Here is a 25,501-nt window from a genome sequence, read left to right as displayed (position 1 = left end):
GAAAGGATCCACTGCTCCTGTTTATCTTAGATGACGTAAAGTGGGATAGACTGTGTAAGACTTCTCTTGGGGAACACCTGTTTCCCCAGAAGTGTCATTGACGAGTCTGTTACTGGGATCATTCTTATGAGCAACTGACTGGTAGCATGAATAATGTTTGCTTAGTCTAGTTCTGGAGCAAGGAGGGAAGTTAATTTTTACTGGAGATAGACAAGTTAATAAGTAGGATTGTAATAATCTTGCCAAAATCTGCTGTCCATAAGCTCAGACGTCTAATCTGAATTAGTTGCCTAGGCTCCTGATACAGTAAATAGAGAAAAAGATGGATTGACCAAGGGCAGTTCATTCAGTTCTCAGACAGGCAACAAAGTTAGTCCCTTTCCAGAGAGCAATTCATGCTAACTTTCTTTTATCCTTAATTTCACTGGGATTCAGAACAACTAGTTAAAAGTACACATTATATTTTCATATGTCTGATGTCAAAGGAGGGGAATCTTACTCTTGTTCACAGATCAAATAATTTTAAAATACAAGTTATTTTTTATTAAAAACGATTATAAATATCCAGATATTTATCACACAGTGGCACAAACTCGTCTTTAGACTGGTTACAGCGAGACTAAGACATTTATTCTAAGAAACTTGGCTGTTACAAGCACAGATTTAAGTGGCCCACAGTTAATTTTGTAAAATCTTAAAACTCTTTGAGGTAGAAGATAAGTTACACATTTAAAAGATGTGTATGCATAGGGGGAACAGTCGCTCAAGTAAGCGCAAGGGCACTTGTATATATTTTGGGCATACAGGCTACAAAGATTAGGCAAAAGAAAATAACATAAAAAATAAGAGCAACAGTAAAATTACTTGGGGTCATCTTTTAAGTTGTTTTACTGACAATTATTAATGACACAAGTGCATGAGAAGTTGTTTATATAATTTAGAAAAATAGGATGTCACCAAACATCAATGTCAAGTCAGAGCTCACAGTCTGTGTTACATAGTAAACTTGATTTTTGGAACAGCAGAGATTTTTGAAAATTTACAATACATAACAGCTGCTCAAAGCTAGTCTTTTTCAGGTGTAACATGTTGATATGAAGTCATACTGTTGCCCTCTACTGGCATCTGCTGAAAGCTCTTAAGGCCTTACTCATCAAGTACCGTGATCTCCATGGTTAATTTCTGAAGGACACTGTTAATCCATTTCAGACAAACTCAAAACCATCCTTTGAAACCAAAAGTTTTTCTCTTTAAAGAGGTTTGGGGATGGGGGGAGAGAGGGAGGAGGGGTACAACTCCTACCTGTCAACGCTCATCTGCTTACAAACTGCTGAAAGCATTAACTTCTACATTCAAAAGCCCTAAAACATAAAAATGTCGGCTGAATTAATTAAATATTTGAGTACTGACAACTGCTGGAGTGTTTAAATTTCGGAGGCATGGATTAAAGACATTGAGGGTCATGAGACAGAGTATCATATTTCAAGCTGTTCAATGAAAACAGCTATAACACAGTGATTGTTGTCATCCTAAAAAAAAAAGAAGCCAAATTCACACAATTGTGCTTTTGAGACATGACAGAATAAAAGAGAGAAAAATATTTGTATTTCACAAGTACTTTGCCTACACAGTTTTTTGCTGCTGTCATTAACAGAGTTATCTAAACAGTAATAAAAGACACAAAAGAACAGAATAGTCTATCTACTAAATAGGGGTTTACTTACTAAGTAAGGGTTCCACTTACTTAATAGTCATCTAATCTCAGTTGCCCTCAAATCTCTACACAACCTGTGGCTATATGGAGATTTTGTATACAACAGTAACTATCAGCTGATCAGCTGTACTCTATTCATAGCTGGTCCTTCTGAAGAGCTGTTTCTGTAAGCTGTCTCCATTGCATCCTTTGGCATCTTGTTTCCAAGAAAGAAAACATCCAGTATCTTCCCTTTGAGCAATCATGAAAGAACACCTCATGTGGGGAAAAGATGAGAAGAGGGATGAGGCTTCCTTTCTCCAAGTCAAGATGAATATCCCTGTTATTAGGGACCGTGGAGCTTTAAATGCTTATCTCTGTTACTGCCACTCTATTACACTCTGATCTTTGGCATATCAGTGAAATGTCTGGGTTTTTTTTTTTTTTTTAACTGTAAAATGTAGTTTATCTTACCTATTTTCCAGTATTGAGTATGAGTGTTAATAAGTGTTTGACATTTGCACTATGTTAAATGTCTACATGCAAAGATTCTTTCATGAGCAGAAAGCTGTGCATTGACTTAGAATAGGCATTGCTTAACTTGTATTTTCAAATAAAGGTTTGTTACACCTTCATTATGATTGTGTAGAAACAATTCCGTTTTGTTAATAGAAAAATAGTTATTGTATCTTTATTTGTTGAACTGTGTTTTTGCACTAGAAACAACCTGGTATTTGCTCTTAAAGCATTGTGTACAGAAAGAGGAGGCAATCGACTCAGATTCCAGTGCGTTGCCTGAAGAGTTAAAAATTAAAATGCCCTTGGGGAATTATAAAGCTTTATCACTTCTTCCAAATTATGGAGCTAGCTTAGAAGCTCTTCACTCTTTGATTCCAAATAGCTCAGTATCCACATTACACTAATGTGAATTTGGGAAAATCGATGCTGAATGACACCAGTTTAATGGACCATTAAACTAAATACCTTTAAGATATGGGATGCTGCAACGGAACCTTCTGTTTCCATTTCAATCATAAATTGTGACATAAAATTTGCAGAAACTTTTTGATTAACTAGCTTCTAACAGTTAGTTCAGATACAGCATTAAAAAAGAGTAGATTTTATATTTCATTGGGATTCTGGCACCCAGAGGTCTCTAAAAATGACCAGATGTGAAACAGAAGAAATATTTGGGAGCAGTTAATGCCTAACCATAAAAGTGACCATGTGTAAGTCACTGTAGGATGTGGTTTGGGCAAGGGCAGTAGGAATTTTCTTTTTATTTTTTTCTTTCTCCCCCCCCGCCCAAGGCTCTCTATGTGATATATTACTAGAACAAACCAAGCAGCAAAGAGTAATATTTTGACCTAGCCCTCCATTCTGCTCAGGTGGACCTTTATTTGTGATTTTCCTAATGCTTAGATCTCTTCTTGTTTGAACTAAGTGTGAAGAAAAGGCCAGAAAAAAAAGTACTTATGTTTGACAAATAACCGTGCTGCAAGGCCTTCATATACTGAAGTGATATTTATCGATTCTAATGCTTTTCTTGTTTTCAGGTGAGCGTCCTTACCAGTGTCCTTACTGTGACAAAGCTTTCAGCAAGAATGATGGATTGAAGATGCATATTCGCACCCACACAAGGGTAAGTGTAGCTTAGTTTTTATGGTTACTTGAGGATTGTCTATGAATCCTGTGTGGTGAAGAGTAAATAATTACTGTTTGTGTAGAGATTAGGCTATACTAACCAAGATATTTTATACTTCTCAAAATATGAGGCAAATATTTAAGTCATTAACTGTTAAATTCTAATTATGACTCCCTTACCGACCTTCTATTTTTAATGTGTTTGATTTCTTCTATGTTGAAATAATAGCAGTACTAACTTCTTCCTTTAACTTGTGGTTATTTATAGATATAAATTAATGTTTCTGATTGTTTACGGAGTAAACAATTCTGTAAAGGCTTCACTATTCTTGAAACTTCAATATCCAGTGCTTTGATTCTTACTGTCTCCTTAAAATCCAGTCACTGTGAGCTTTTCTAGAGACTACTGTACTTTACTAACTGATGACAAATATTAAGCTGCAAAATGACCTTATTTAACTTTTATTTAACTGAAGGCAAAATAAAAGGCAAATTGCAGATGTCTCCAAGATTGTTTTTGAACCTTGAGTTTCACTTAGCACAAAGGTTCCCTGTTTTAGGGAAAAGTCTTGTCACGTATGTGTATTTACTGGGGGACAAAGGCGATCTTGGGGATCTTGGCCCCACTCAGCCAGCAAAGAGATGGAGAGCTGTCTTCAAACAGCCGTGTGTGAATTCCTGTAGTAAAGGGAGATCTCCAGGTGAAGTTAAGCTGGTCTAGCATTCCATATACTACCTGCCTCTGACCTCCCCATCCACCATAAGAAAACAAACAAAAAGTTAGAAGTAAACTGTAGCTTTTACTAGTAATCCCTTGAGAGCTGTTACTGCTTACAGAAGTCAAGGCAGCCTTGAGGCCAAACTGAGAAAGTTCTTTATCTATTAGGAAATAGGGGGGGTGATAGTTAAATTAGTCATCTCCATATGCAAAACTGTGCACAGAATAGCTTTCTAAATAAGTAAAGATAAGATCAAAACTGTTCGTTTGATTTTCTACCATCCTACCTAGGTCTTGAGAGTATTAACTGGAGGTACTAGAAAAAGTTATAGCTCATGTACCCCAAACTTTAGAAGTTATCAGTAGTTTGTGCAATGCTTCCTGCTGGTTCACTGGGAGCAGGCTAGTCCCATGTTGTTAGCTGTTTCTCCTTCTTTCCAGCTGTTAAATCGCTTTAAGAAGTGCTATAAAATCTTTTCTGTTGTTACTGTCCCATATTACTGTTTTTGCACCAGGAGAAATTTCATTACCATATATGTTCTATATGGCTGTGAGTGGGAGGAGCGGTAAACAAGACCAGCTCTGAAATAGTGCCAATTTAAATTTTTTCCTGATTTGTCACACAGTTTGAGTAAAAACAACAAACCCCCCAGCCTCTATAGGAAAAAAATAGAGAAAAAAAAAGAGTAAGAATAGGCCTTTAGAGCCTGTAATCATGTATCTCCATTGACTAGAGTGATTTACACCAAGTGATGATTTCTTTCAAAATGTTGCGCATGAGTGAGGTTAGAGAACTTTACAAACATTATCTGCATTGCTTAAAAGCTGTAAATTAACTGATAGCAGTTATTTATAGCAGGATTGCATTTCCTACAGTCTTAGAAAATGCAGTACTTCAGTGGAGGAAAGCTGTGCATTTTTTCTTGATAACTGTATATTTTTTTGATAGTTGTATACATCAGTCCTGATTACCCACACAGTGCAGATAATAAAGCACTCAGATATATTAAGTTAACAATTAAAAAAAAAAAAGTAATTTCAAAGTAGAGATTTTTAATTGCACTGAATGGGAAACTTATAGTTGCTCTTTAGCTGAGTGTACTTTCTTGGGATGTTTCTTGCTCTTAGCTATGCTTTGAAACATAACTATGCACCTTAGTAGAGAATTTGCTCTTTTATTGTTGTTTGGCTGCTTGCTGCTACCTCTTCTATGTCACTTGTTGCTTATATATATTCCCATACATCATCATATTTTGCCTCAGTTATATGTAAGCAAAAACAACAACAAAAAAAATCCTTTGAAATTTGCAGGCTCGCTCCAAAATGCTTCTATAAAATTGGACTGAAAGACAAACTGGGGGCTTTACATTAATATTGAAAGAGGAGGAAAAACAAAATAATTTAAACACTGCTCATGAATTACAGAACAACAATTCAACCAATGCTTATTATTTAGCTAATAGGAAGAGTTAGGAAAACAGATTTTACAGAGTGGAGATTTCTTTTTAATATATGTAGACGTTGTAATTAGACAGACTTTGTATTGCACGAAGAATTTGATTTAAAATGTCTCAGAAAATGTTCTGCTGTATCATGTAGTTGAAATACCATCCATACAGAAAGAGAGAATCAAATGTGACACGAGTGTTTCCATATACTTGAGATGTCATGATCATTTAGATCTGAACAGGTCATATTTCAGTTTTTCTTTTTTGTGTGTGTGTGTGTATGCTAAGCAGACTACTGGAAATCTTTACAGTTACACTAGAGGATTAACTCTAGTTGCAGGCACAACATGATTTTTTTTTTAGACCTTGGTTTGGGGTTTTGATTTGTTCTGCTGTCATGCTGTTTATATGCTACTCCTATTCCGAAGCTTCACAGTGAAGCTATACATTCGTATATCAATGGCATTATATATTCATTTACCCCCAAATAAATATTTTTTACTTTGAGGTAATAAGAATCAATATTGACAACATTAACATTACTAGCTCATTTTGAAAACTATTACTATAACCTTGCTTCTCCCAAGTTTCCATCTTCTTCATACTTCAACACCTTATTCAATATCTAAATAGAACTGGATAGCTAAAAATTTTAAAGTCTTAGGAGGAAAAAAAAGTTGACTAGTAGTATTAATAAAAACAATAAAACAGAAAGCAAAGCTTATTATGAACTTTCACAGATTTTAAACCCAGGAGTGGTTATGCTGAGTCTGTTCTTCTGCAGAACATTATCCATGCAGTACTGTAGGATAATAAGCTGTGGTTTAATTGTTCAGATGAGTAAATATTAGTACAGGTATAGGGGAATAAATATGTATTTTAGGTGGTGTGACTCAGAAATAAGTGAAAGAGAACAGAGTGGTGAAGGGAGTTTGGGTATTTGGAAGGAATAAGAAGGAAGAGGGAGAGAGAAAATACTGAGAGGTAAATTGAAAAGAGGCCATTATTTACAAGAGCACTTGTGTGCTTGACAGGAATATGAAGATTTATTTAATGTTTGTAGTAGGTTGATGCTTGTCAGGAATGTAGTGGTTGACATTCAGGATCTAATTAAGAGACATTAAAAACTTAAGTAATTGATCTTTGTGTGTTTGGTGTTGTTTATGCATGATTTTTAATTTAGTGATGTGTTGAGAGAAAAAAAAAATCTAGAAAAATATTATCCAGGAAACAAACAAAAAACCCCCTTTTAGTAGAGAAACAGCTGTTTAGTATGTAGGTTATAAAATAGTTTTGTAATATCAAGATCACCTGCCTTGAGGTTTCTCAGAACACAGGGATGCTAGCAAAGCTGAAATCTGTGCACTGTCTGAGATGCAGAACTCTTGACAGTTTCTGCCATGTACTTTAAGACCAGGCAGGTCTGTCGTTACTGCCTGAGATGTTCTCTCTTTTCCTCTTTCCTATCATTTCATTCTCAAGCAGGTACATGCTACTTGCTGGAGAAGAAGGTGGGAATTCTCCAGTACTCTTGCTCATTTAGTCAGATTCTCTTTTCACTCTGTTTTGTAGAGTTATGGATATTAAGATGGTTTACTTTACGAGGTTGATAGCTTAACTTATTTGTATGTATTACCGATAGTTGAATTTCCAGCCTTGAGTATTTCAGATCTTTAACCAAGAGCAATATAAGCTGAACTAAAATTCTGAGCAAATACACGTGTAAGTCTTTTTTGAAGTGCATGGACCCAGTCACCTCTCTGGTGCTCAGAGTAGTCATGGTCTAATTCTTCATTCTGGAAATCAGAGACTATGTGTATGTTAACAAATAGTACAATGCAGTAGTAGGTATGTAAAGTGAAACAGTTGGTGCTGAGGACCTGATGTTTATCTTGTATGTGTTTCAAGGATTTTACTGCAGATTATGTGTAGTGTGGTCTTATGGACTGAATGCACAATAGCACTCCCTGGAATGCATTAAACCTTCTGGTTTAATTTTTTCCAAAAGGAATCCAGGTCATGCAGTCCAAAACATTTTGCACCAAAAGCGTGCACCAAAGCACAGTAATAGGGGACATTTGCTTCAAAAGCACACACCTGATCTGAATACAAAACACTAAAGGAGATGTATTCTAACTGTACTATATAAGAACTTTTCCAGTGAAGAAAGATTATACCTGTGCAGAAATAGCTTGAAACTCCTCGGCATGATACTAATTCACTATAACTTGTTCTGTGATCCTAGGCCATTTAAACAAAGACAAAACTAAAGATTAGGAAATAAAAAATGTAGTGTGTTTGCCAATGCTTATTTTTGTCAGTTCTAAGAACAGGAAAAGCCAGGAAGTCACACTTGAAATTTCTCTCTTCAGGCATCCGATGTGTTGACTTTTCAAAAGGTTGTAAGGATGTTGGCTATTCCTTTTCTTATCCTTTCCTACACATATATTTTATTTTGAAATTTATTCTTGCATGCAAAATAATTATTCAAAGAATAAATAACAAGACGTATAAATCCAGAAGGTATTTTTGTATCAGCTAAGCCTAGCAATGTGGAAATAAACATAATCATAGCCCCCTTCCTCAAGGGCTGTTCTTGTAAATATCGTGAAAAGAGTCTGGTCTTTTGGCCAGAAAAATGGTGAAGTAGCTTAAAAGTAATAATATGACATTCAACAAGGAAAACGTCATTGTAGAAATTAAATCTAGATATATTTTACCAGTGGGATTAAATGCCAGACCTGATCCTGTGGATCAGGGAAGGCTGCTGGAAAAATCATTGTAGAAAGTTGATTAAGGTCTGGCAGCTGCTAAACTGAGTCCAACCTGGGTGGCCACAGGTGTCAGCTCAAACTCTGAAGGTAAGCCGAAACCCCTACTGACAATGTAAGGAGAAGAAAATACCAACCACCTAATATTAAAATGTCACCTGAGTACTGATTTGTTTCTATGAAAGTAGATGTGTTTGGTTTATAGTTTGGTTTTTTGGTTGTTTTTTGGTTTTTTTTTTTTTCCTTAAGAAGAAGAAATATAACAGCCTAAGAAAACATAAGTGAGGAACTCACTGAAGTTCTTGATGAAATGAATTTACAGACCATATCAGCTTTGGGGAAATACATGCATACCTTCAACCTTCACAGTGCAGTAAACTTCATCTCTTTCCTGAGGCTTTATTCAGTGCCTGACATAATATTACGTAGTTTGAGCTTAACCATGTAGCAAAATTATTTTATGTTACTGCAATATAATTGTTAGTGTTTGGAAATATGATCATTGATAGGTGCCTAGAGTTATTGTCATGTCAAATTGATGTTTTCATTACTTCTGAAAATGGTAGTTTTATTACAGTTTGTTTCAGTTAAATACATGGCAGTGATGGAAAACAGAAAGAGTAGAAGCCATTTGCAAATGCTTTTTCATCACTTCGTTTTAATATTTCATATTAATACTTTGAAGGTATAACAGATACCTGTAATTTTTATAGCTTGTTTAAAAGTCTGGTTTCTGGTGGTTGGAAGGCTGCTGGCTGTAATGCTCAAGTTGTACATTTCTGAGGTAATATTTAAAAATTAGAGAAATTACAATGTATTAGTAGGTATGTTTTTTTGTTTCATGCATAAGTGCCTACTATTTAGAAATGTATTGATCTTTAAATATGTTTAAAAAGCACCTAATGTTCAGAGATTATACTGTAAGAAGTAGAGCAAACTAAGTGATAAGCATATTTTTGTAACTCTGCAACTAACTTTACTAACTTTGAAATGCTTGGCCAGTGTGTGTATTTTTTTATATGCACACACACACACATATATATACGTATATATATGTTGCATGGAACTGGTCAATAGATTACAGTTGATGTTATGTAGTTTCTGGACACTTAAGCTATCAGTACGTACAATACTGTTTAGGATACTCACAATACTGCTTTGTCTCCTATTTTGTCTTCTTCATTTGGAGCTGGGCAGCTTGGATACTGTTAGCAGTATAGCCTCAGAATTGCAAGGATTGGTGTGATCTAGTGGCCTGAGTATTGGATAGGTTTTGAGGTCAACTTGTGAACTCCTTAATCTCACAGTTAATTTGTTACTGGTGGCTGAGAGTATTAGTCTGAAGCTTTTATGAATATGTCTGCATGGGCTGCAGTCACGTAAGTGGCTTCAGTGTAAAGATATCTTCAGAAGCTAAGGACTCAAGGCCTGACACAGTATGTGTGAGAGTTAGCCAACCTTGAGTTAATTTTGAGTTTTATTTGTAAATCTCATGGGAATAGGTATAAGTCATGGTAAGTATGGAAGCTAGGGAGTCTCCTGTTGAGGTTTTCTCTTCAAGTCAGTGTTTCAGCTTGCTGCTGGGACAGTGCAAGAAGAAAACTGTCCTCATCCAGGTTCTGAGTTAAATACTCTTTCCAAGGCACTCGTTTGTAACTTTACACAATCCCCTCTATTCTTTTTTCGACCCAGAAGAATATTAAAATAAAATAATAATTAAAAAAAAAAGGCAAGAACAATCTTGACAATTGTGACATAATTTCACTTGTTCTGTGTTTCCCAGGAAGTATTTGGGCTTGAGAAAGTTTAGAAAAAGATCATGTGTTCTAGAAACAGCATACCATGCTATTGCCAAAAAAAAAAAAAAAAATTACATTGCGTACTAAGTATAGTCTTCTATGCACATGACAGTGTGTAATGAAATAATATGAGGTGTCGATTGAATTTTGAATTTTTTTCAATATTAGATTTTCTCTATATTTCCCTATTGGTGAGGCATGAGTGAGTTCCCAAACATCTGTCTGAGGATGATGACTTTGCCAGTGCTGTGGTTTCCTTGCCTGTGGAATCTGTGTTTGTATACAGAATATAGAAGGTTTGAATCCCACTGCACTTGTATTTTCACACTCTTTTTTTATGTAATGTTGACTGATGATCATCTTTTTCTTGTAGAGTGAAAATGTATTTTTTTTACATTGATATTGTTCTTTTTCCAAGAGCAGATCAACATCTATTGAATTTTCATCATGGCTGATTAAATAAACCCTCCTTCACTAAATCTTAGGGGCAGAAATTACTTCAGCGGTTTAAAAAACCCAAAGAAATAAAAACTTTACGGTTGTAGGAGGCAAATAGGCAGAACTACTGTGGAAAATGGGAAGTTAATGGTATAGTAAAGTCCAACTAAGTGCATATACTAGAGCTTTTGAAGAAATACACCTTTTTTTCTTCTGGCAGGCATCTCAGTGAAGATGCATGTTTTTATTTTCATTACAAATTTTATTGCAAAAATTTCAGATTTTTTTTTTTTTTGAAACCGCCAAAACTGAATTAGTTGAGGACTATTCTAACAAAACCATCAGTCACTTCTAATGAAAGTGACTTTTTTGTTTAAATTTGCCAAAATCCTTTCACAATTGTTTCAACAGGAAAGTTTCTGTGCCTGCTCTAGTTATTGGAAATATTTTTTTAAAGGATTTTACTTCTCAAGTGAGGAAATGTGTACTTGTAAAGTGATTGTTTATTGAGTTTTAATCATTATGAGATTCAAATCCCTACTAGTTCTGTAGAGTTGTAAATTCCCATCAGCCTTTGTCTTCCTGTGTCAACATTAGTTCAGCAATTTAATGCAAGTCTGATAGTTTAAGTAGGCCTCTGTCTGTGGGTGAGCCACTTGCTATAACTTCTAAAAACCTTCCAGTTACTAAGAGAGCATCTTGTTAGTTCTTGCATATTTTTCACACTTAAATACAGAACTGAACTCCATTAACTCGCACCATCTGTGATCTTAAGTGACTTAGCCTCTCTTCTCAAGGGGGGATGTGTTGCTAGTGGTGATGACCTAGCAGAAAGTATCACTGATGTTTTTTTCCTGACATTAATCAGCTTAGTCTTTTTTTTAGGGCTGAAATGTAACTAAACATCAGCTACATAAGCCACCCTTGTTTCAGTAGGCACCTTACTGTCTTTCTTACTGCACTATACCTCAATTCCCAGCCCTTTGATTAAGATGAAAGTGGTCTTTTAAAAAGAATTGAGCAATACATTGCATGTCACCACTTCATTGATAGTGAAACTACCCATCACTCTTAAATGTAGAAAAAAACCCTGTGCATTGACACTGGAATTTGCTGAGGCTCAAAGGTCTATTACCACAGCTGCTGTCTAACAGGTTTTCTTGTAAAGAATGACTCGCTTGGCCTGGCCCTCAGCATGGTCTGACACTATCTGTGGGGGGTTTCTAGACCAAGCAGAAAGATCTGTCCGATTTTCTAGGACTTCTGTTACTCGTTCATCTCTGTTCTGCTTAACTTTTGGTAGAAGTTTGCTGTTAGCGAGGCTGCAAGGTAGGTTGCGGGTTGCTTATGGGTATGTATCATGAACCCTGTGTTAGGCTGCCTCTGGTTGGACTCTTTTCCAGGCCCCTGAGATTGTGCGTTTCAGGCTGTTGTAGCCCTGAACCTTCAGTTCACATTCAGGTGGGGTTTTTGACAGGATGATACCTGTTCTCGTCACCATCTTTGATACATGCCATGTACAACTGGCTGAAGAGCTCCTGAGTGTGGTTTGAGGGACACATCAACATTAATAATTAGTAATAATTGAAACAGAGTGTTACTGGTATTAGGAAAAGGTTTAAAACACACAAAGTGAAGGGTTTATGTGAAATATGCAGGTGTCTTAAATTTAACCTCATTCCCTCAATGCCTAAGGTACCCTTTAGCTAACGTTTCCTGAAGTCGGTATTTGTCACTGTCCTCCTGGTTTGTAAGCAGATTACACCACTGTCTTTTCTGCATTTTCAGGTTGGCAAAGCTATAGGATTTCCGGGATTCTGTTTGAGAGGTCAGCTCTTGGTAGCTGCAAACCTGACTCGTACATTTTAATGTTGTCTGGCTGGTCATGTTTGTTCATTCTGGGCCACATTTTTCCATTCTTGCTGATTTTTTCAGAACAATTTTTTTACTAACCCTGTGTTCAAGTAATAATGCAAATACATGTAGCAGCAAATGGTATTTATTAAGAGTAATACAGGTATTTTCAAATTCTCCACATAAGGTTTGAAAGCAGACAGTGTTACTGTATCTATATCTCATGTGTAGGCCTAATAAGACTTTCTCTTTGGGAGCAAAGGAAAGCTCTTTGTTTTAGAATAATGAAAGCAAATAAAAACAAAAAGAAGAGAAAAGTGGGTGAACTAAAGGATGATCTACATATTTTAAAATATTTTGCTATCAAAAATACAAACTGATATTTTTCTTTAGCGCTGTGTTTCCTGTTGTGAGAATAAATCTCACCCAAAAAATTTCCAAACCCACTGTTTCCCAAGGAGTTTAGGTTGAGACCTTTTCAGGCTTATTCAGGTTTTGCCAAGAGTCTTCATCTATGTACTGGGCCTTTACTATTCATTTTTCCAAAATACATCATGTTTGTCTCCAGATTTGTCTGTTATACAGATCTCAATTTTATATGTCTCCAGAGAAGAAAAAAGTGTGGTGGTTTTTTTTTTTTTCCCCCCCCTCTTTTTTTTGTCCTGTATCATCGCCATTATTCATGTCTGGCAATTTTCACACTCATGTCACAAATGTGTTTACATGTAATATAAGATTACGCTTAAATGTTTACAAGTAATATAAGATCTCATATGCTTTTTCTTGTTTCTCTAAACTTCTCTGAATGTTCAGTTTTCAGCATGTAGAAAATGCAGATCCAGCAAGTTGATAGTCTTGTGAAACTTAACATGGTCAGTATGTCTTACTCCGAGATGCTAGTAATTCTAATGTGTGCTTAGATATATGAACATGATCTACAAGAAGAAACATGCACTTTGTGAAATTCTGAAGTAAATCAGAAGTGAATCAGCTGAATTCAGTAGGATATAAAAAATGAGCGTAAGAGAGATTAGATCTTAGATAGCTCTGGGATTTTAAGTATACTCTGTATGTTAATTAAAGCCTAAGTGTTAAAAAGGATTATTGGGTAACATTTCTGTAGTCAACAAGTTCGCCTTCTGAGTAGTATAAATCTGCAATCATTGTAGTAAATTAATTTAACCAAAACAAGTAAAGAATAAGGTCTCCTGAGTGTGGGTTCAGCCCAGTTTTAACTTGCTCCTGCCACCTTGGAAAGAGTTACTAGAACTGTTCTTAACTCTCATTTATTTGAATCTTGAGCTATGATTTATTTGGATATAGTAGTGTCTAGATATGTTTTTCTTGCTGTTGCTGTTGAGCTCATGTAATAGTTCTAAATTCAGATTTAAAGAGTTATTTGGAGATACTCCTACCGAAGTCATTCATGTTGTACCTGTGTAATCAATTTTACCAGGTTTATAGAAATAACCACGTGTATTAGTGCTAAGCTAATATACATAATGTATTTATATTTCTTAAGGGAGATGCAGTCAACTACAGCACCAGTTAGCAGTTCAAATATTCTGCATTTAAGTATTTCCATCTGCTATGGTTGCAGGATACTCTGTACACATGTTCTATCAATCTGTTAAAGGTGGCGTCAAATGGCCTTGAGAATTTGTCATGTTCTGATGTCTTTCTAATGCAAAGCACAATTTGTGTAGAATCCAAGGTAGTTGTTTATGATTCAACTATCCACAGACAGATGAAGTGTGTATTGGAGGCACTGTTTTATTTGTCATAGTTGTTAAAATGTTGAATTCCTCTCAGTTTTAACGTAGTGAAGTGAAAATCATCAGGGACAAGAACTTCTAAGTTAGCATACCAGTCTTACAGCGAAGCACCTTACAGAATACCAAGTCTCAATTGGGCTCTCCGTGGCCTTTTTTTGTTTAGAGGCAGGAAGGTTATAAATCTTGATCTACGTATTTCTATTTATACCTGCTATACTTAAAAATGTAATATTAAATCACTGCAGTATCAGCTACATCCTGTCTCTCTCACTCTCCCTGCTCCCTTCCTCATTTATATCATCAATAAAAGAAAACACATGTAATCCTTTGGCTTTGCTGCCACCATAGTCATGGCCTGGCAGATGCTTTTTGAACAGAGGGTAGATTTATAGTACTAGCAGTTGCTAACTCCTCTGAAGTCAGACTTATATGATCTTCCCAATGACCTTCTGTTTTGTTGACAGTTAGCAGGTTTTCCCCTTTGCTTGATGTTTTAAATTTGTCCAACTTTCTTCTAATCTCATTGTCAGTCCCTGTTGTGCTTTTGTGGTGGCACTAACTTTCTTTCAGACTTATTGCTGTGGTTTTTATCTATTTTTTTTCTATCACGTTAAGAGCAGTGGTGGTTATGCCAAGCCAACATCATCTTTTCCATGTTACAAATGTTGCCTTCTCCAAGTATTGTGCAATGGAAATTTGATATGAGGGGAAGAAGGGGGACAGAGAAAAGGAAAAGCACAGAATGTTTTGTTTTGAAGAAATTAGTCTCTGAGAATAATATCTTCTTCGAAACTGGAAAAAAAAGTCTTTCTCTGGAGAGAAACTTGGGGCCAAGTTTTGCTCTGGACAACACTATGAATTTTACTGAAATGGACACAAAAGTGAACGAAGGGCAGCTTAGCTTAGAGGAGAGAGGAGAGAGGGGGCTGGTGTGAATCAGAATTGTGTCTGCTGAAGTCACTGGGATATACAGATGTAAGGAATCTAAAATTAGATCAAAGACAGCTTTGGATGTGTTTCATGCACTACATATGTGAATTTGAATACAAATGCCCGGGGGATGGTTAGATATGCCCTTTTTTGCCATAGAGAATAATACAAATAGCCAAACATAACCTTGGGGAAGATATTACAGCCCAGGTTTCTGACTTCAGCTTCCCAGAGTTCATAACGGCTCTTTCCCCAAAAGGGAATCCTGAAGTCCATTTAACTCTGAAATGAGTAAGATAATCATAATAAAATTAACTCTTCAGATACCTGAAGAACAAGATGATAAAAAGGGAGCAAGTACCCCTGGTACAGTTTGCAATAATGAATGTTTTCAAAGGTGTTTAAGATGTACACATCATATACTTTACTTTGCACTTTTTGTGGAACAACCTACAAAAGGCTGTTTTCAAAGAATTCACAGAAAATGTGGTTTATGTTAACCACAATGCAAAACCGATTAAGGGAGTGTTGCAGAAACCTGCTTTTCATATGGCTTATTCGTACATTTCCTTAAAAATTACAGACCTGCTCCATGAAGTCTTTAGTCAGTCTAGCAAAATTCCCTGTGACATGAAGTTTTTGGTCTAGATGATGGTGTTGTTTTTTTTTTTTAAGATCAGCTCAGGTCTTTTTTAGGTTATTTGTTATGTTTTACTCTATACTGAAGAATCATGGAAATTACAAAATTAAGATGATGAAAAAACACAAAGATGATAAACGTGTAAGGAGAATCTTGCACAGAAAAGCTCATAAGTGGCTTCCCTTTAGGCCAGTTTGATTATATGCAGCTGGGCACTGTGTACTCAGCCTGTGTCAGTAGAAAGATTTGTCTTGCATCATATGGAAATGTACTTTATTTATCTCATGATTTACTCATATCTGAAATTGAAATTGCTGAAGAAATGCTTTTCCCTATATACACAGCTTATGACCTGGTTTTGGTGAGCTAGAGGATTCCTGCCACTAAAAGTTGAGATGTTTGTCTATGACAGTGCCTTTTCTAGGAAATCTTATGAGAGGGTAGTCCATTGCAACTAGAGCAAAATAAGAACGCAGTCTTCATCCCCACTGAGATCTGTACCTGTGAAGAGCTGTCCTAAAGAGAGAGCTTGGGACTTAACCCAGAACAACACTGATTTATAGTCCGTTGTATTACTTGTACGGTTTATGCTGAGTACCTGGCAGGATTCAGCAATATACGGAGACCTGATTATCCCCTACATACTCAGAATAGGAATTCAATAACCAGAGAATTTCTTCACTTTGTAGCTTCAACACCTAACGTGGGTTCTTCCTTCTCACTTATCCTTGGATCCCACATTACTTCATTCCCAAAAGACCATTCAGATTATTGCCTATTATTTGTTAATTCATGGACTTAACATTTTTATTGCCTATTGATTTTCAGTCTTTGTTTTCAGTTTAATTTAGTAAAAAATGTTTATTTTGTTGCCTAAAATACCCATCTTTAGAACTTAAGCAATACAGAATTAGGGACCACAGAAAAAAGTAGGATGAGAGTGAAATAAGTGTAATTGTTTGATTCAAAATAAAGCTGCTCCTAGAGCATCAAAATTTTAGTGAGGCAATGTGCAGTGCCATAATACTAAGTTTTACATTTAATTAATTTATTTAAATGTTGTTTTCCATGCAGTTTTTTTGTAACTTTAGTGGAATAAAGGAGGAATTACACCTTATGTAAAAGTTTCTATATTAAGGAGGAACTTCAGAGAAGAAAATCTTTATATAAGTGGTTTTCCATACATATCTCTAATTATTTATTTGACGTCAGTGAGCTTGCAACTTTTATAACATCATGTGTTACAGTAGCTGCTAACCAATAGTTCTAATAAAAATACAGATGGCTTGGTTGCCATCTGCACTTCTTTTGAGATTCTGCAATGAATATGTGATTAACCTTCTGTCGCCACTTTTCAGAATAAGTTTTTTCTCTACCACAAGCTTTCCTTGTACCCCATTCCGCCCCTCACCTCTTCCCTTGCTTGGAAACGTGCTAACGGACCTGAGGTTTTTATAGACATCTTACTTGTCTTTATGTTTTAAGCTTTTGTGGAGGATAAAGGAAAGTACATTGGAATTTTATGTTTCTGTACCTTTCACATTACAAAAAACAGACTCCCAAAATGGCTGGGTTTGAAAGACTGGAACAGATAATTAATTCATAAGTGGGTGTTGAAGTGGAAACTGTCAGGCCACAGCTTTCCCAGCTTTCACTTAATCATTTGAAAGTCGTTTTCTGTTGTTTTCACTGACTGTAATCCCTTAGAGAGAGTATAAAACTTGCACCATCCAGCATGGAATTCCACTCCTTTAATGACTTGGGCTCTGTGTTGACTCACTTTCACTCACTTTCACTCACTGTTGTCATTTCATACAGGAAAAGCCGTACCAATGTTCAGAGTGTAACAAGGCTTTCAGTCAAAAGCGAGGCCTAGATGAGCACATGAGAACCCACACCGGAGAGAAGCCGTTTCAGTGTGATGTGAGTTATCTATCCCTTTGTCTTCCTGACTTCAGTGCAGCAGCAGGACCTAACTGCAGTGAGACTATGGCCTTGCACCTATTGGCTGTGGCATAAAATTACGCTTTATATGGTCTTTGATTGCCTAACTAATGAAGGACCATTCAGGGAACTTTATGTACCCTCTTCAGTTGCCAAGAGCATTGCACACCTTTTTATTTTATGGTTTTGGATCCCTTAAGAGTTATTTTCACCACTATTAATGCAATTTGGATGTTGCAAGTTAGAAATTCATGCTGGTTGGATTCCCGTATAAATTGTATGACAGTTTAATAGTTGGAGATTAGCTTATACAGGAAAAGGCATTTAATTCATTACATGGAATCCGAATGCTTCTGATGTTGTTGAATGACACAAATATGAATTTAGAATTTCCAATGTCTGTTTAGTGAAATCTGGTCTGGTATTTTCAACATCTGCTCATAGCTGGTTTTTTTTTTGTTGCTCAATGAAGCAATCGTGGATGCTGTGTATGCTTGCAGCACTGAAATGCAGCATATCGTATTACAGTTCATAGATCACTGTCAAGTACCTTTTATTCAGCATACCCCATCCTGTATACAACGTATCTCACAGCTTTTGGAAGGTAGGTGGGGAAGCTGAATGTGCAGAAACTGTTGGAAAAGAATGTCTTTTAGAATTATCAAATACCAGAATTTAAGTTGTTGCCCGAGGATTTAGAGAAGGGCATCAGAATAGGGTATAGAATTAGTATGGGTGCTTTGTTTTGTGATACTAGCTGTTACTGAACTAGTCACAAGGGAACCACCAGCTTTCAGTTATATCCTAGATGGCTCAGTCTGAACAGTTGTAAATTGGTTCACAAATTTCTAAAATTAGATGCAAAATTAGAATAACCACTTGGCATGAAAGTCACAAGGATCTGTTAATTGAACTGGCTTTATTTTATTATTAATAAATAATCTGGTGACATTTCATTGAGAATAAAATGTATTAATTTAATGAAAAATTTCAGCTACAATACTTTGCTGATGTCTACAAGTCAGGAGATTCTCTGTATTCTTTTGGGATAATGTCAGCCTGGCTCTAGATAGTACCTTCAGGATTTTTCTAATTCCAAATAATTGTCAATAACTTTTTCAGCTTTCACATTGCCAGCTGTTGGCTAGCTTGCAGTGTAAATGCAATTTTCCCCACACTGTGGGTCCAAGATTCGCTGGTCTTGGATTCATAGTGTGCTTTTTCAGACCAGTTTGGGGTGGTGGTTATATTTTATTCTTTTTTCTTTCTTTAATTGAAAATAAGAGCTGTATGAAAACACACTTTCCCGCTTCAACTATTCCTTCAGTTTTCCTCATTAATTAGATAGAACTGTATTTTCCCAAATCATAGTATTTCTAGAAATAGCTGTAATCTGTGTCTAGTCCTAGTCCTTTTCTGAGAATTTTTATGTACCTTCATTTACTGGAGATTTTTTTATACTTTATATTACTGCCATGTTTCACCAAAATTATTCTTCAGCACTAGTCTTTTGCCAGCTGTACATTGCAGAGATTGCTGACTTTTCGGGGTTTGGACATAAACAGCAGTTGCCTTTACTATTCATTCATACACTCTTCAGTGCCCAGGTGCCTACCATGGTTTGCTGCTTAATGCACACTTAGAGAGTGTTGAAAGTTTTGTTTTCGACAGTTACTCCTCATTTCATCTAGACTCCACTTCTGCAGATGCTGGGGATATACTAAATGTCACCCAGAGCAGACCGTTCCTCCAGAGCTGTCTCGATATTGCATGTTACCAGATGTTTCAGCAGAAGTTACAGGAAAACCGGTAGTGGACAGTTACAGAAAAATGTACCTATGGGAGATATTTCTTGTTGGCTCCCCAATACTAAAGATTCCTTTTTACACTCAAATATTTTCACCTACAATTTTCTATCCTGCCAAAGATAGCTGTAGATGTTCTCATTATTTTTCTTACAATGACGTGAGTGGAAATTTATGGCAACAACTTCCACAAATTCTTAACTGTGGAAAGAGATTTTAGGGAGGGGAGAGGGTGTCGGGTTACTGCACTGGAATTTCAATAACTATCTTTTATTTCTTTCATTAACAGAAAGGGTTAATAGCTATTCCATTCATTGCTTTCTGTACGCGTGCTGTGTTCCTTCTTAGTCAACTTCTCTGAAGTTGTTTCTCTTTCCAACACTTTGCATGATGACTTCCCATGTTCATAATTGGTTTTGTTACTATTTTCTGGATTTTTTCTTCCCCATTTCCATTGCATGTTTTAAGGGGTGAAGGCATACTATTGTCATGCCCTTACTCATTAAAGTAATTGGAAAAGTCCGTAAGTCCAATGCCCAGACCTACTAAGAATCCTTTAAAGGTGAAAACCAGCCTATTTTTTCGATGATTAGCATATTCATAAATGTAATCATACATGAAGCCGCACTGAAAGACAAAAATCTTAAGAGGATTGAGGGTTTTGATCTTGTTTCCTACCTGGCATTAGAAGCAGTCATAGAAACTATTCAGCTCTTTCTTCTAAATAACATATTAACATTTGCTGTCAGAATTTTCTTTGTTTCTTAGTACCATTAGCATTTACAAACAGGAATTGCCTTCAGTGCCAAAGAACTGAAGAAAGTAAACTTTTAGCTATTGGAAAAAAAAAATGTGTATTTTATGGGCTCAAGAATAGGCTTCACTTGACAACACACCTCTCCCCACCCAATAATAAACTATTACTTAACAATTTTTTTAGACTGCATTTTTGCTTTAAATAGAATTTTCTTCCAGTATCAGAGACAAAAGCCATGTCTTCTCTGCCTCTCTCACTCTCCTCTCTCTCAGGCATATGGAACAGACATTACAGTACAGGATTGTGCTACATGTAAAAGTAATCCTTGTACCTGGTTTGATGAAGGTGCTACAGTTTGTTTATGTGGCTATTTCTGTGTCTTGCCAGTCAACAAAAGATTTTCAGAACTTACTGTTAGTGACTCAAAGCTCTGACATCCCACTGCTAGTACTGGAAATTCAATATTCCCATTTTAAGGTGAAAATTCTAGTATATATCACATAGGAAAGTGAAAATAACTGAAATATGGAAATACAAAATCTATTTTTTTCCTAGTATATTAGATTTCTGTCCTCTGAAGACCAGCCTGTTTTTTACTGGAAGGCCAATTGAACTTCAGTTGCCTCAGAGACAACAGATTATTCTTTGGGAGCAGCAAGGTCAGGTACTGCCTGTCCTGGTTTCTTTCCAGTACAGTATTTCCCTCCATTCTGCCTTTAGTTGACCCTACACTTACTTTCAAATGTCAGTCTTTTCCATCCTCCCTACTCGATCAAAACTTTGATCATTTTGAAGAGATTGATTGGGGTTCAAGTGCACATTAGCAAGCATGATTGTAAATCTATAAAATGCCAGTCTTGCTTATAAAATTGAAATACGAAGCAAACTCTTAAAAAAACCCCAAAAATTTTTATGCATAAGTACAGCACAAGATGTATCATATCTTTAAGTAATGATCCTGTGCATTCCATGCTCTTTTTGGAGAAGTTAGGCAGTAGAACATGCTAGAGCCTTGTAGGAACAGCAAGACACATTATACTAGTTGTTACATGAGCATTACAAATGAAAAAAATGTACTTTAAGACTGTTACAAGCTGTTTGCTTTAAAAGTGAAGAGGCATGTGTAAGATACACGGGACACATACGTATCTTGTATATGTGTATATCCTTGATCGGCTTCCTGGCTTCCAAGAAACATGTTGTGTTTACAAGTATATGATACTTTTAACATGTTGAGACTTGTGAGCAAGCATGATGGTTATGATTAGATAAATGTTAGGAGTTCACTTTGTGTGTTCTGCGGAAGAGGAGTAGAAAATGTTACTTGGCAAAAGCAATATTAAGACCTGACCAATGGATGCTGTAAGTGACGTTCACTGTCGCATAACAAAAGGGTGACTGTTGCTTGGGTCTGAAAGAGGTAATTATACATTTAGGGAAAAAAGTCGGAGAGTTACAGTTGCTGTATAAAGTCCTCGGTATTACGTCATGTCATAAATTCAAAAATGTTCCATTGCAACAGCACATACAGTGTTCCTGTCTGGGGAAGAATTATTTTGTGTACAAAACTTGCCTCTGGCAGTTGCCCTTTTTATGGTCATTGTATAGTTTTGCCTTAAGTGGCATAAAATACATATACTGCAGGTCAAGATTATCTGCTTGGATAGTCAGCTCTATTTGTCTGTCTTGGTTTTGAAAGGAGCCAGTAATCATTCAGTAATCATTCATACCAATATGAATTTAAAACTTCATTTTCCTAAAGCGGACTGTGCTGGGTTCCTTGAGTTTCCTCTGCATGGAAGACATTTTTGTCTGGAATAACCCTGGGATTCTAAGATTGCAAGCCTATGGATGTTAATTCTTATTTAATTATATGACTCTTGCCTATTTCATTTGTCAAATCAGGAGCATGCTTTCTTTTTTTTTTTTTTTTTTTCTGTGGAATTCATGCATACAATATGTACCTGGATAGAAGGTGAATGTGACAATGTAACTGCATGTTTTCAATTGACTTTATATCTTGCCTACAGATTCTTAACTTTTCATTCTAACTTCTCTTGGCTGAACTTGTTCTTAACCTTTCATTTTTACTTCAGTACAGGGATTTTTATAAGAAGTGATGGTTTTAGCATGGCAGAGTCCCTCTATCCATTTATTCAAATGGCAGAATGAACTGGACTGCTTGGAGTACAGTAAAGGAAGGGAAGCAGCACACCAGATAATATAGCAAAGGATTGCACCTTCATTTGCCAGATGTCTTCTGTTTTCTTGGCCAGGCAGAGGAAGACTGGAACAATGAGGTTTCCTCTGTAATAATTATTAACCTTTCTTGCAGTCTTCAGACACTCTTTTTTTTTCCTCACGCCTCCCTCCTTTTAACTGATCAATTTGAACTGATTTTTTAGGAACCTGCAGATGTCATTCTGGAGGTCAGGAAGGAAATATTTCATTTGAGAGTGAATTGACAGAGGCTTGTGATGTTTTGTCATAATTTTTGCTGCATTCCAGATAGAATAATAGGTTTTAAAAAAACCCACAATGTAACTGGGACACCGCAGTGCGTTCATATTTTGAGGACTGGGTCTTTTTTCCCTTTTTCCTCCCCGCCCTGGCCCCGTGTGCCTGTGGTACCACTGTTAACATACGACGTTGAAAGATACTAGACAGAGTAATAATCTTTAAGGTGCTCTCTGAAGGAGTTATTCTTCCAAAGACCAGCTCGTTTATTAAGTATTGCAGGTATGTGTGTCTGTGGCCTCAGTAATGTAACATAGGGAGCATTATACACGCTTGAAGTTTTTAAGACTTCTTTTGTCTTTGTCTTGTCTTCACTGCCTTAGGTTTGTGATCTGTCCTTCAGTCTGAAGAAAATGCTGATCCGACACAAGCTGACTCACAACCCCAACCGACCGATGGCAGAATGCCAGCTTTGCCACAAGAAGTTTACAAGAAATGACTACCTCAAAGTGCACATGGAAAATGTCCATGGTGAAACTGACAGCTAATTACAGTGTGTGTGAGAAGAATGGATCTCATGTTCCAAAGTGCTCCATTTGTACGTGTACAGACTCCAGACTTCTCACCTGACTAGTAAGCATAGTCAGGAGAAACAACTGTATTGTGTTCAGATGTTATTTTTCCCAATTTTTTTTAATGTACTAATATGATAAAAACCAAAGGAAGACATTCACCTGAAGTAAAACATATCTTGAAAATAAAAAGTTGAAGATCAAAGAACTTTGGGAAAATTTTATCCTCATTTTGAAAAAAAAAAAAAGAAGAAAAACAAAAAAAAAGCTTTAAGCAAACTTCACCTTCTCAATTACAGGCTTAGAAACTTAGATATTGGTAGCGTTACCTGGAAATCCTGGACATTTAGAACTGAACCCTTGGCTGTCTGCACTGTATTTCTGTATCTAAGCTTCAAGACTCCATTAAAATTCTTTAATTTGAAACCACACAGAATTTGTCTTTCTAATTGACTGCTGATTGCATCCAGGCATATTTTATTCAGATCTTAATTCTGCATTTTGTTGTAACATGATTTTGTCTCGTTTTATTTACAGCTTTCTCATTACTAGATGAAACTCATTAACTTCAATTGGTTCTTGAGATGCCAAAATGCATGGGTACAGAAACTGTGGAAATCTGTCACGTTAAGTACTTCTGTATGAGTATTGAGGAGGATGTATTTCTTCTGGTTACATGAAACAAGACTGAAGTGAAAACTTTGAGCAATTTATTTTAAGTACTATATTCATACTCATCATTGTGACTGGCAAGGCAAGTGGAAAGACATCTTAACAGAGTGGCTTGAGCAGCTACAGTTGCCTAGTTAACATGTATTTGATTTCCTGGTGAACAGCTGGGTCCTGCTGAATCAGATGCCCTGGATTTCTTCATCCTACTCAACTACCTTTGTGTTCTAAATTCTGTTAATGAGCACTGGGAAAAATACTGCTTTGCTACTAAGTAACAATCAAATTCTTCACGTTATCAGATTGAGTTGTTTACTGCAGTAAAACTCTTGAAAAAAGTTCCCACAGGCCCTCTTGTACCACAGCTAGATAACCAAGAAATTTTTATCTACAAGGACAGTAAAACTGTAACTTCAGAGGGTGATTGCATGTGAAATTCCTGAGTTATCAGCAGTTAATATTAAGGCTCTATCATTAGTAAACTGTCCATGTTCATTTTGGACCTGTCAATGTTTTGTAAAATGAATTTGCATTGGGACATCTTGCTTCTAGTTTTCATGGGAAAAGAATTCAGCTTCTTTCTGAACTGCAGCAGGGACAATTACGCTGAAATGAACAGCATAATTTTTTATCTTTATCTCACAATAGACTCTCTACTCAAATCTGTTTATCACATGGTAGATTTTCTACTCAGAAGAGCAAAAAAGAAATAGCCATAGTAGTATTGCTAGCGATGGAAATAGCTAGCAATAGAAGATGTTGATATATTTAGTGATTAAGACTCCTTTCCTTCTCTATTAATAGTTTGGATCCCATTCTTCTACATGGACAACTGTACGTTACATGTTCAGTTTTGAGACCCAGCACTGGATCCCAATAGTAATTTCTTCCAAAGCCATTACTTTTCTCCAGAAAATAAGCAGAAGACACTTTGTGTTTTTTCTCAGAAGCTGAAGAAGGCATGCCACTAATAGGGGTAGTTATAATTACAGGGTCTATATCAGAGGGTCTTATTTTTTTCTAGGAAGCCTCCTGTTTTGTTATGAGACTGTCTTCAACCTCCTTTCTTTTCTTTTGGAAGCTCCATGACAACGAACTAAGAAGTTTACAGGTGTCCTTCCCATTTACAAGGAAGTTGTACGTTCAAGTTTACAGGTTCCCGTTCTTAACGAAACCAGGTCACTTACTGCTAGCAATTCTAACAAAGTTGATCAGGGAGAAGCAGGAACTGTCACTGTTTTCAGTGTTATAGAAAACTTCAAAGTGATGTGTTCCCGTTTATTTCAAAGGTCCTTGGCTTGAGTTACATAGTTAGGCTTGAATGAGCCACCTGCAAGGTTTCTGCAGGCAAGGGGGTAACCTTTAGCTATATCTGCAGATTTGAAATTGGAATCCAGTGTCCCCTAGGCTGATCTGAATTGAAAAAAGAATAAAGCGTAGTAAAGCAACAGACATATGGTCTGGACCGCAATGTAAATGTATAAAATAGGCCACAGCAGTTACACTGATGTAAATTCATATGGAGGGTATCCTGGAGAAGACCTGCGTATGGAGAATCCAATTTCATATAATGTTGTTCTGTAATGA

The 25,501-nt window shown here is 36.3% G+C and overlaps 1 protein-coding gene across 1 annotated transcript; it reads left to right on the top strand.

Moving 5' to 3' along the window:
• Positions 1-3,249: 3,249 nt before the first annotated feature.
• Positions 3,250-23,443, top strand: LOC104075576 (PR domain zinc finger protein 5-like; the record flags this gene model as incomplete). The annotated part of the gene is made up of 3 exons (XM_009576127.1): positions 3,250-3,335; positions 17,529-17,633; positions 23,057-23,443. Coding segments are annotated over 3 exons (356 nt in total), but the record flags the coding sequence as incomplete, so codon positions are not given.
• Between the last annotated feature and the right edge of the window lie 2,058 nt (positions 23,444-25,501).

This window comes from Fulmarus glacialis, unplaced genomic scaffold, assembly GCF_000690835.1.
Source record: "Fulmarus glacialis isolate BGI_N327 unplaced genomic scaffold, ASM69083v1 scaffold12344, whole genome shotgun sequence".
NCBI classification, from domain to species: Eukaryota; Metazoa; Chordata; class Aves; order Procellariiformes; family Procellariidae; genus Fulmarus; species Fulmarus glacialis.
This window is presented reverse-complemented; position numbering and strand designations above follow the sequence as displayed.